This window comes from Sorex fumeus, unplaced genomic scaffold, assembly GCF_029834395.1.
Source record: "Sorex fumeus unplaced genomic scaffold, SorFum_2.1 ptg000081l, whole genome shotgun sequence".
Lineage (NCBI taxonomy): Eukaryota > Metazoa > Chordata > Mammalia > Eulipotyphla > Soricidae > Sorex > Sorex fumeus.
The window spans coordinates 6,222,169-6,233,869 of record NW_026606138.1 but is presented as its reverse complement, the minus strand read 5'-3'; the positions used below and the strand labels follow the sequence as shown (position 1 = coordinate 6,233,869).

Genomic DNA, 11,701 nt, shown 5'->3' with positions numbered 1-11,701 from the left:
CTACAGGGAACAGGCACAATCATTATATTCAATTATAATAGTCATATTCTAGAATAGTCATATTCTAAAGCACCACGTTTTTATCAAATTAGATGTCATGTTTTTATCAGCAGACAGGGCATATCACCTGACATCAAGTGCTATATATGACATGCCATTAAAAGGGGTTCAGAATGCAGAGATGTTCTGCAGCTGGAACATAGCATTACATATTTCAGTGTTCATTGTCTAATCAGTGAAAGAAACAAACAAACCCCAAGATATAGTTAGTTGCCTAGATGGTCCCTAAGATAAAATCTTGTAATTACGTATTCTCATCTTTGTAGTCAGAAATAAAAAGATAAAGTGAAATAGTCATAGGATATAGGAGTCATAAATAATATATATTAATAGATACTCATTTATTATATAAAATTTTTATAAATACTTTTTGATTGATAATCTTAAAATATATTCCCATATAAATAATGTAAAATATTAAATATTAATAAATAGATTAGAACTTTAAAATTTAAATATTGAAGCAGGGTCATCAGTATTTTGATGCTCTTCGGCCTCGAAACTGACTTTGACTTCTTTTTCGCTTCCTTTGGGTCAATGTTGGTGACAGATCTTTTATCACATTGAAGAGTTCATTTATAGCTTTCTGCTGCACCTTCATGTCATTCACCTATTGAAAAGAAAGCATAAAAATTTATCCCAGGAATCTAAATAATCATATTTATGAATTAGCTGCTGCCATCATGGTCCCTAATAATGGAAGTACTGCTTAAAATGATTTTTACTACCATAATAATACTTTAATAAGCAATGATGATTTCTTTAATCATACTTTGCTCTTAGTCTCAAATGAGTTACTATTAGTCAATGATTCTCAAGTTTCGTGTGCAACAGAATATCTGGAAGTCCTAATATGGAAACCAGGAACCCAGGTGTTTGAGCTTAGAGAAAATCTGAGCTTTTGTGTGGTCACTAAGCATCTCCCCTGGGGGAACAAACTACCAAAGTTTGGAAGCCACAAATATACCTCTAGGGTTTTGTCAACATCAAGTCTAAGATAGATGAATATTGTAATTTGCATCTTCTCATAATGAGGATGATTTAATCATTTACATAATGAGATTAAAATAAACACTAATTATATTTACTTATATGACATAATCTATTACTGTTATATAGATTGAAAATTAAGAGTTGCAGCAAGTTTTCCTGAACCCTGTCTTTTATTCCCCTAAATCAAACAATTTCCTTACTCTAGTCAGTGGAATCATTTAAATTCATGCTCAATAAAACAAACACCATATTCTTTCATCCTGGCTCTGCCTTTATAATCTTGGTAGTGCTGGAAACATTGCTACCAATTTATCACATTTAGAGAGTGATGAGGAGGTAACCTGGACTAGAGGATTAACAATTAAAAGGCATAGCATGCTCTTAAAATGTGAGCAAATAAGCAAAAGAGAACAATGGCTGAGAGCAGACTCAAGTTTGCACATCGCAGAGTAGGAGGAATAGAAGAATGGAATAAGAAGAATTTTTCAAGGGAAAATTACAGCAGATTAAAAAAAATTCTGCTAGAAGCTTTGAAGAATGGAATAAAACTGAGCTTTTCAAGGTCTGTCATAGAAAAAGTTTCTACCGGATATGAGTTTCCAAGTGACATATTTTACTTTCCAATGTCTGAAGAACCACTGAGAAACTCAGATACTCATCCAGGACTGAAAAGCAACTCAGGGGCATCACAGAATTAGAAAAAAATGCTTTTTATTTCAGTTCTTATGCAGTGGCCCAAGGAGATCCACTAAACATTGGAAGACTATCAATAGAGGCAGTCATATAATTTTTCCAAGGTTTTGCACTATTGATTATACTAGAGACTAGAGAAATTCTCGGGAATAAGCATGTATTTCAGCTTCTATGGGGCTTATACAAGAGGAATGAGAGACAGACTCTATATAGGAAGAGTAGGGCACAGATCTTCAGAGCATAGGTCACAAACGAATCATAACTTTAGTTATATTGGTGATGTGGGAGAGTGATACAGCCATCTATCCAAAACACAGACTCAACAAGACTGAAAATATGAGATATAAGCTGCAACCACTGAAACTTTACAATATGCCCATGAAGTTGACAGGTGACAGGGGCAAAAGTTGGGGTGGGCACAATGATAGAGGGAAGGTGACACTGTTGGTAGCATTGGTATTGAAATACTATATGCCTATAGTATATAGTATTTACAAACTATAGTATATAGTTATTACAAACAATAATTTTGTAAATCACAGTACTTTAATTTTAAAAATTTAGAAATTGAAGTGAACTCCCTTATCACCTAAATCTTTTTATATTCAAGCCAAAGCCAGAGGTACCTGAAAACTTTGTCTCCAGGGCACAATTTGGGGGTGAGGAAGACATTTTGTCTTTATGTTTCATAGTTAGCTTTGAAGATTTCAGATTCTAAAAGTCAGAACTTAAAGAGTTAAGAGAGTTTCATGAGAAAAAGTTGAAGGGTTAAGGACTTCTACAGCTAACTTAGTCTAGTATACAAAGTTTCTAGGACCATCATTTCATGACAGAAATTCTCCGCATTTTCTTTGCTAAAAACAAATGCCTTTGACCTACTTGAGCTATCTAATAAAAGTATAGTCAGAATGAAGAAGGAGATGGCCCTATTGCCACTTAGATGGTCATAGTTTTTGCTATCTTATTTTCATAGCTATGACACTGTCAAATTTTAGAGCAAAGAAGGACACAAGAGTTGTAACGAACACAACAGTCTTATTTTAAAATGAAGAGAATGAACCCCAACCACACCTGTGCTTTCATCAGAGGTGTCACTTCTCCTTGGTGGCAAGATTGGGAGGACTACGAATCTCCCCACCTCCACTGTTCTTTCCATTAAGACCTGCAGCCTTTCACCCAGAGCACAAGCATTTCCATCACACCAACAAAGTGCAATGAGAGAGCTGCTTCTCAAAGCCACCCTCAATTTCCGCACTACTTTTTCCTCACTTCCTCATCCATACTCCTGTCTTCAAAAAATTCTTATAATCGTCACAATCTTCCTAAATCACAAATTTAAATGATTCCATATTGACTTTTTAAAGTCACCCAAGCATGAATAGAATTAGTAGAGTGAATTTCATTTGTGATACATTTCAGATAGCCTTAAAAACTTTGCTCAGTAGCTAATCTCCACTTTCTGGCAAAGAAACTGAAAACACTCCCTCACCTGAATTCCAATCAGCTTTTCAAAGTCCTTCAATTTCTCCTGGCTTTTATTGAAGAACATATCAAACAAGTCTTCCTTGATGATATTCATGCTTCTCTGAACAAGCTGGTTGTCTGTAAAGTTTTCAAAGAGCTTGAAGTAGAAGGAGATAATCTGGCTTTGCATTATTTTTTTGTCACTTTCCTTGGGAGAAAAGAAAATAAAGAGAGGTTCATGAGAAATTGTCCAGCAGAATATAAGCAAACAAAAAAATCAGTCAAATAGAAATGTTCGATTTACCTCTTTCCAGTTCTTCAGAATATTCAAGAAAAGAGGTCCATTATCTGATACATCTGAAGAATTTGCACTCTGTTTTTTTAAAAAAAAATTTACAATTAATTCATTAATTTTCCGTGAAATACAATGCAAGTTTTATTGAACTCAGATTCTGATTATCTTTCAATCCTTCCATTTAGTTCTAACAGTATTTCCAAAAGGTATGATATTGGATATCATCAGAGACTTTTTGCTTGTCACAAATGAACCCAATGTGACTGATGATATTTCAGTTGTCTCAAATAACTGTAGTAAGGAAAAGCACATATTCTCTAAGCCGAGTTTAAAATATATCAGCAGTCAGACCTCTATAAAATACTGCCCCCTAATGGTGTAACCTCTATTAGTGCCTTCATGTTTGGTGTGACATCATCTTTAATTAGATGTGTGTCTGTGTAATTTAGTTTGATCTATAAGAATAAAATTACTTGTGAACTTGCAAACAACTATCATTATGGTAACTAACTTTGGGACAAATAATAAAATATTTTGTCAAGTTAATTATTTAAATTTTGTTTAATGTACATAATCAGAAACTGAAATATAAAACAAATTATAACACCTTGGGAATCTCAGCAAGTGACTGAGTTCTAGAATAATTAAGAAACAGAGATGGGGCAATATAATTCCAAAGCTATGTATTTTGAGCAATAAAAAGAATACCTTCTTTTTAATAATAAAAAAGTAATTAAAAAAACCCTGACTTTTTGAAATTAGTTTTTAAGAGCTCTTCGCAAATCAATTATTTAAAATTACCATTTTAATGCTAATCTTGATCTCTTACTGTAACCATTATAGTAAACTGACTAACCATAAACTAATTGCTAGTCATTTTTTCAATTGCTTTCTGACATCACAGTCGAACTCTTGCCTCAAAATTACTAACTTCTTTATGCTCTATACCCATATTCTGCCCATCCTTTGGATCAGTCAGGAATTTCCCACAAGTCTCTATAACACACTGAGTGGAGAGTTAAAGCAATACCCGCCATTAAGTCAAAATCTTATCCAGTCAGCAAACAAAATAACACAAAGTTTTCTCATGATGACTATAGAGATGAGAATCTATCACAGATACAATTCCAAGTCAACATTTATTCATTCCAACTTTAAGTACTATTAAAATAAAATACTTACAAAATATCTCTTTAGCTTTTCTGTTTCTTCTAAAATTCTGGTCTGTTTATCACTGAGAGGAGTAGCCAAAATGACACAAAGCTGCAAAGCTAAGACAAAGCCTGTGTAATTCATTGTTTCAGAGAGAGAGAGAGAGAGAGAGAGAGTAAGGACAAGGTAGTTAAAATCAGTAGATCTGAAAATCTGTAGTAAATTGATCAGGTCCCAAGGACTTAACTGATCTCTCTTTTTTAATAGCTGATCTACAGATGATCAGAAAAATGTGCTGCGACTCTTTTTGTTACTGGTATTTATACTTAGTTGAAGTCTGATCAGGATTACGTATTTTCACAGGTTTTTAAAAATGAGATGGTGTCAGATAGGAAGAGATGCTGGTTAGTATTAATAACTATGGTTTTGCGGCATTTTGGTGTTATAGTTAAGAATTTCCTTTCAAGTTTTTGGGCATTTTGACATGATACAGACCCATTTTGCCCACCTATGCCATTCTTGCGGGATCCTTTGAAAGCACTTTTACTTCACACCATTCAGGAATTGGAAATATTTTTGCATCTTCTCCCTTTGCTCTTGTGAAATGTTGACTCCCCATCTACAAAGTGCATATAACATTTGAGGTTGACACTAAGTAAAAAAAAGAAATTTATAGGGACTGTCAAATCTTTACAAAGGGGGTTCCTTTTCAATTTTTTCTTGCAAATGACCAGAAAGTAAGAAAAAAATGTGGTGAAATTGTCACTCTGGTGACTAAGTTCTTCATCAAAGTGTCAATGAACTATCAACCACAACTTTAAGGTTGCTCTGGACTAACACTACCTACTAGAAAAATTATACAAGTCAAATGGATAAATTTAAATTTCTTAGTAGCCTCATGAATAAAATGAAAATAGACAGGTAATTTTTAAATATACTGCATTTAATTCAATAATATACTAAGTGTCTGTATGTACCAATATACAAAATTATTAATAAAACACCTATATTCTTTTTGTATTTTAAATTTAGGATCTAAAAACTTGATCCTAAATTTTATAGCCAGAATTGTATCTCAATTTGGATGATTTCTGAGACACAATAGTGTTATATGAACAAGAACTATCATTGTATATTGAACTATACAGCTCTAGTTGATCAATTGCTGCAAATAATCCCTAATAATAGGTGTCTTTTTAAATTTTTTTCTTTCAAGTACAATAGAATTGTTCCTTTTGCCTTACTATTTTATTTACAGATTAAGATATTTTAGATGATGCAGAAGTCCCTCTTTGTTCCATCCACTTTTCATTTCATCCTGCACTGTATGTACTAGTATATAATATAGTGTTTATGGATACAGACTAGAATTCTGGCTCCACTATCCAATTACATGCTTTTGAGCAAATAACTTGATTCTTCTATGACTCAAATTTTTTATTTGTTTATTTTGCTTGGTGTCTCTCCCAAGTGATGCTCAGGGTGTCCAGAGGGCTACTTATGGGATATTCGAAGGTTGTAGTGATGCCTTGGGCCTTGTGGTACTGTAGATTACCCACCCCATCTTGACTGTTCCTGTTGTATTATATTCTGGTCCCATATGAGTCAGTTTTCTTATCTTTAAAATATGCCTATATGTGCGTATGTGTATATATATATACACACATATATACACATATATACACATGCATATGTATATGTATATATACACAAACACATACATACACTCACATTTATATATAGTGTTCATTTGTTTTATTGGTTTGGGTTTGGTCTTTTGTGCCACACAGTGATGCCCAGGACTTACCCCAGTGCTCTCAGGGCCACTACTGGTGAGGTTCAGGAGAACCAGGTGGGGTGCTAGGGATCTAACAAAGGTAGGCTTTGTCCAAGACAAGTGCCTTACCTTATCGCACCAACCCCTGTATACAGTGGTTTATAGATGTCATGTCCAGTGGTGTTCAGGTCTTACTCTGTGCTCAGGGATCACTTCTGAAAGTGTTTAGGGGACTATATAAAGGTGACTAGGATATAACCTGAGTCATCAGCATGCAACACAAGTGCCATACATAATGTCCTCTCCAGCCCTAAAATGTATCTCTGCATTCTTATCTTCTTTCAATTTTCATTTAAAAATTAGTATAGACAATATATATAAAGTGCTAAGAATTTTGCCTGACATGCAGTTATCTATTTTTATTTTTGTCATGACAAGTCATTTCTGAAAAACACACAGAAAGAATGTCCATTGGTCCTATCCACATAAAACAGTATGGAGAATACTCAAAATATTAGAACTAGATTTACTATATGATCCAGTAATTATACTCCAAGTTAACTATCCAGAAAACACAGACAAACTATTTTAAAAAGATATGAATGCATTTCATTATTATTTACTATCATCAAACTATGGACACGGCAAGCCACCGAGAGTATCTCGCCCGCACGGCAGAGCCTGGCAAGCTCCCCATGATGTATTCGATATGCCAAACACAATAACAACAAGTCTCATGATGGAGACGTTACTGGGCCCGCTCGAGCAAATCGATGAACAATGGGAGAACCGTGACCTGACCGTATCAAACTATGGGCACAATCCAAATTCCAAGACAAACAAGTGGATAAACTATGGTATGGAATGCTATAGTGGACTCCTAAAAATAAAATTAAATCTTGCCTTTTGTGACAACATGGATGGAACTAGGGAGTTATATTAACTTATATATAACAAATATTGGATGATATCACTCATATATGGGACATAGAGAAACAAAGCACACCACCAAGGGAGACAAACTCAGGAATTCAGACCTCAGACTTGTGGTTACTATAGTGAAAAGGTTGAATCAAAGAGAAAAGGGGTCCAGAGGATTGAGAGAAATACTGATACTTAGGTTATAGCTGTGGTTTGGTTATAGCTTTGATGAGGCTTGGAATTGTACCTTTAAAACACAGTTATGTAAACTATTATTATCTATAAAACGTACATACACTGAATCTGTGTTCATGCTGTTCATATGACTTTGACTTCTCCCCTAATCTGTGACCCTCAGAGTGGTACATCTGTCCAAATCCAGCTTAAGTATTATCTCTAGGAGTTTTCCTAAGATTATCTGTCTTAAAATTAATCTCACATGCTCTACATAGGCCTAGCACTTAATTAATATTGTTTTATTTCTTGGCATTTAAGTCTCTCAGTCGCATATTAGCATTAGCTACTCAATAGTTTCCCCATGTTTAATTGACCTTGTAGAAAAAAAATTATTTTATTGCTTTTATCATACCCATCCTTCTTGACAGACATTGTATAATGGATATTTACCAAAAGAAAGCTCTGAATAATTTAAGTTTAAATGCTTAATAGAGGACATACCATGTAGATCCCCGCATCTCACATTCAAATTCTAATCCCAATACTATCAATCCTATCCAGTAGGAAGCTAGTTTTACATTCAAGAGCTATGATGAATGTTAGAAATGTATATATAACTATATCTCTTAGTTAACTTCGCTTATTGCGACAATTCCATGCATTACTTTAAGCTAAAAAATACAAGAAATCTTCTGGAAGAAGTGTTTTCCCAAAGAGTAAACATCTGAAGGACCAAAATCTCAAGTTTGAAACTTGGAAGGTGTGGAAATTATACTATGCCCACAAACCTCTATGGTTGATCCTCAAGGGAATACAGCTCAGACAACATGCTTAAAGGGTTACAGAGTTTTAAGGAACCTGAATGAAATCCTTGAGACATGCTCAAGTACTCAATGCCATCCAGGAAAACAATAACCAAAGTCTGTTACTGGAAAGATTTTTCTCAATTTTAAGATAAGAAATAAAACTTAATTCTTCCCATCTCTTGATTTATCCTCTGAAATATACTATTGGATTAGAAGAATAGTGGGGTCCAAACCTGAGAATTACATATTTTCTGAATGTTAGTTGAGATTGACTATTCAAAATTACAGATTTATACTAGAAATATGTTTACAATAAGCCAAAATATTCATGATTAATAACTAAATGGCCAAGATCCAAACTCTGTTAATTTTTAATGGTATGACCAAACCCAACATGATGAAATTAGAGAGAATATCTGTGAGTTATCAACTCATTTATTAGTTTGTAAATAAAGAAGCATCTAGTCACCTTGTAAATGATCATCAAGAAAAAAAATGCACTGTACTAAAAATCTAATCAACTGTATAATGCAAAGCCAAACTTTCAACCAGTATATTGAAAAAATAAGTATTATTTATTATAATTGACACATTGCATTGCATTTGTTTTAGATGTATGATATAGAATCAAAGTCTTTTCCCTAATATATCTGTTTTCCAAATAGATGAATGTCCATTAAGATTAGTTAGGCCTACAACTATATTAGCTATGTGAATTCAAAGAATTTGTATCTTATCAGGCTTTCATTGATGTAATATGTTTTTGCATAAGATTTGTGAGCTAATAGTCATTGATTATATTCTTTTTTTTAAAAGGAAGAGTGTATTGTATATTTTTTTTTGCAGATAAAAATGTTAAAAAATCTAGTTTTCATTTAAGACATTACAGGAGGCCTAAGTTGGTTCACACCGGGACTTTGTACTTAGAAAAGTTTGTATCTGGTCTAATACTCTATTGTCCTGAAATTCCTAAAACTTTTTAACAGGGGCCTCCTCATTTTCATTTTCTCAGTACCTGAAAGCTGTGAATTAGTTTTGCATCACAGGCTAAATGTAAAGTGCCTACTGTTAGGTTTTCATCTTTCAACAGATGAACTGTTGGTTTAAAATGCTGTCACTGTACTACTATAGTCTTTATGATATTTTCCTATTTTATCAGTTTACCCCCAAAAGAAAATTTTCTCTTTTTTTCCTGCCTGTAAAACACCTATATTGCACATGCAAACTAGAGGTTTCACACTTTGTTGGTTCAACCAATACTGAGACTGCAAAATAATTCACCACTAAGACACCCTTTCAAAAGTTTTGCAAAGCCACCAGGAGCCACGGTGTGACCAAATTACTAAAATAAAGGGGACTGAAAACTTTCTTTTTTCTTTTCAACTAAATTTTTATTTCTGAAAAGTGGCAATGGTTATACACGAAGCGTAAGCAAGATTTTTGATGATATCGAATGCTATCTTTAGACTTGACAGAGTAGGTAGTAAGACCAAACTTACACCTTGGTGGCCCTTTTTCCTCTGTATCTAGCAGTCACATCCTTACCACCACCAAATTAACTCATCCAGACTTTGGGTAGATTTCTTCCACCAAGTATGAGTCAATATTGGATTCAAGCCCCCACGCAATTTGTCTTCCGGAACTCCTGACATCATGAAAGCTAAGCCTTCGGATATAAAATGGACGTCTACTCGGAGTCAATTTTTCCCCACAATTTGACTCATTTCCATCTGTTTCAGGAGAGTTTTCTGAATCCCTTTTTCTTTTCTGTCGTTTGGGCAACTTTAAGAGGTAATTCATAGAGTAAGAAAGACACCGAACACATAAATTACAGTCACTAACATACAATTGTCTCAGTTTTATGCTAGGATGGATCAGTTCAATTACTAGCCTAGATATTCTCAGCATGCTTCCAAGTTTTATTCTGCAAGAAAATTTAAAACACCTACTAAATGTTAAGTACTATAATTGACAATAGATTCCTAAAGAAGGATGGAATGATTCTGTTATAAAAAAGTTTGTTTATAATTCCCCTTTTTGGGGGAGGGAAGTTCACACCTGGCGATGCTCAGGGGTTACTCCTGGCTCTGTATGCGGGAATTTCTCTTTCAGTATACTTCTTACACACTCCTCAAAGACTATTCTAATACAATGCTTAACTGATAATAGAATTTCTATAAGAATGCAGATGCTTAAGCTCCAACAGCATGTTGTGCGCATACTCAAGATTTATTCTATTAAGATTATATGATTGTGTTTGTGTTTTCATGAATACATATATATTTTGAATTATTGCAATACATGCACACTTCATTCCCAGAATTTATTTATCATTAGTCCCAGGCCTATGATGGTGCTTCTTCTAAGGAACATGGGTTACTACTACACACTTGCAAGAAATTATTCCTTAATAACTTTTGTGGATTAATTACATGAGAGTAGAACATAGCCCAGTGTTTAAGTCTACAGTGTCTAGAATTAGGCTTCTTGACTTTTATCAAGACTTTGCTATTTGGGGCCAGGATATAGTATACGTGTGAGGGTACATGCCAGGCTTTCCATATTTTATTTCTGTCACCATATGACCCCTGATTATGGTTGGAAGTTGCCCTCAATGTCCCCAAGCACCACCAAGGTAACCCTGAAAGTCCTCATCACGAAATACTTGATCAGTGCTTCAGCCTCTAGTTAACCAGGAGTGGCCCATGTGATTCCTGAGCACTGATTGCTGGGCCTCAAAACATAAAAAGACTTCCTCACTATCAGTTCAGCTTAAGTGAGTTACTTGAATTCTTTATGTTCCTGCTTCCACATATATAGTCAGTAGCTGTCTCAAAGCATTTCAAGGTTATAAATTAGGTTAATATGTGTCATGGTGTAATGCCTGGCCCACAAAAAGAGATTCATAAATGTGTGGTAACATTTATAGGTTAACATTACTGTGTCTTCCAAGATCCAGACAGAGGCACATGGAATAAAATACTTCATGGTTTCTGAAATGCTGTGACTTTAATGTCGTCTGTTCTCGGACACTTGATTTTTTCTGGCAAGTCTATTTTGAGTTAAAATAACATGTGTCACTTCTGAACTAAGATTGAGTAGAATTAGGGTTTTCTAAAACCCTTAGGAAAGTTTCTGTTCTTCTTCTTCTGCAGTAGTGATTACAGGTCCAATATTTTGAAGATATGAAAAATGTGGAGATTGAACACATATGTTGCTTCTGCTTTCCTTCAAATTCCTGTGTAGTAATAAAAGGATTTCTGAAGGTTACATACAAACTCTCAAAGAGAAAGAGAAAAGATGATAGCAGATGAAAATATCAGTGAATAAATGATGGTTGACTTCAACCGTAGATGTATCCAT

At 34.2% G+C, this 11,701-nt stretch overlaps 1 protein-coding gene across 1 annotated transcript; it reads right to left on the bottom strand.

The window, feature by feature from the left end:
• Positions 1 to 532: 532 nt before the first annotated feature.
• On the bottom strand, positions 533 to 4,801 carry IFNG (interferon gamma). The gene is made up of 4 exons (XM_056130691.1): positions 4,688 to 4,801; positions 3,515 to 3,583; positions 3,236 to 3,418; positions 533 to 670 (listed from the first exon to the last, which is right to left on the bottom strand). The coding sequence occupies exons 1-4, from the start codon at positions 4,799 to 4,801 to the stop codon at positions 533 to 535; spliced, it is 504 nt and encodes a 167-aa protein (XP_055986666.1).
• Between the last annotated feature and the right edge of the window lie 6,900 nt (positions 4,802 to 11,701).

What these genes read in the sequence shown, in the direction of transcription:
- IFNG (XM_056130691.1), bottom strand. Translation starts at nt 4,801, where the DNA reads ATGAATTACACAGGCTTTGTCTTAGCTTTGCAGCTTTGTGTCATTTTG. An exon ending in AAAAGCTAAAGAGATATTTT is followed by an intron (nt 3,584 to 4,687) that starts GTAAGTATTTTA and finishes TTAAAAAAACAG; the next exon opens with AGTGCAAATTCTTCAGATGT. An exon ending in AAAAGCTGATTGGAATTCAG is followed by an intron (nt 671 to 3,235) that starts GTGAGGGAGTGT and finishes TCTTTTCAATAG; the next exon opens with GTGAATGACATGAAGGTGCA.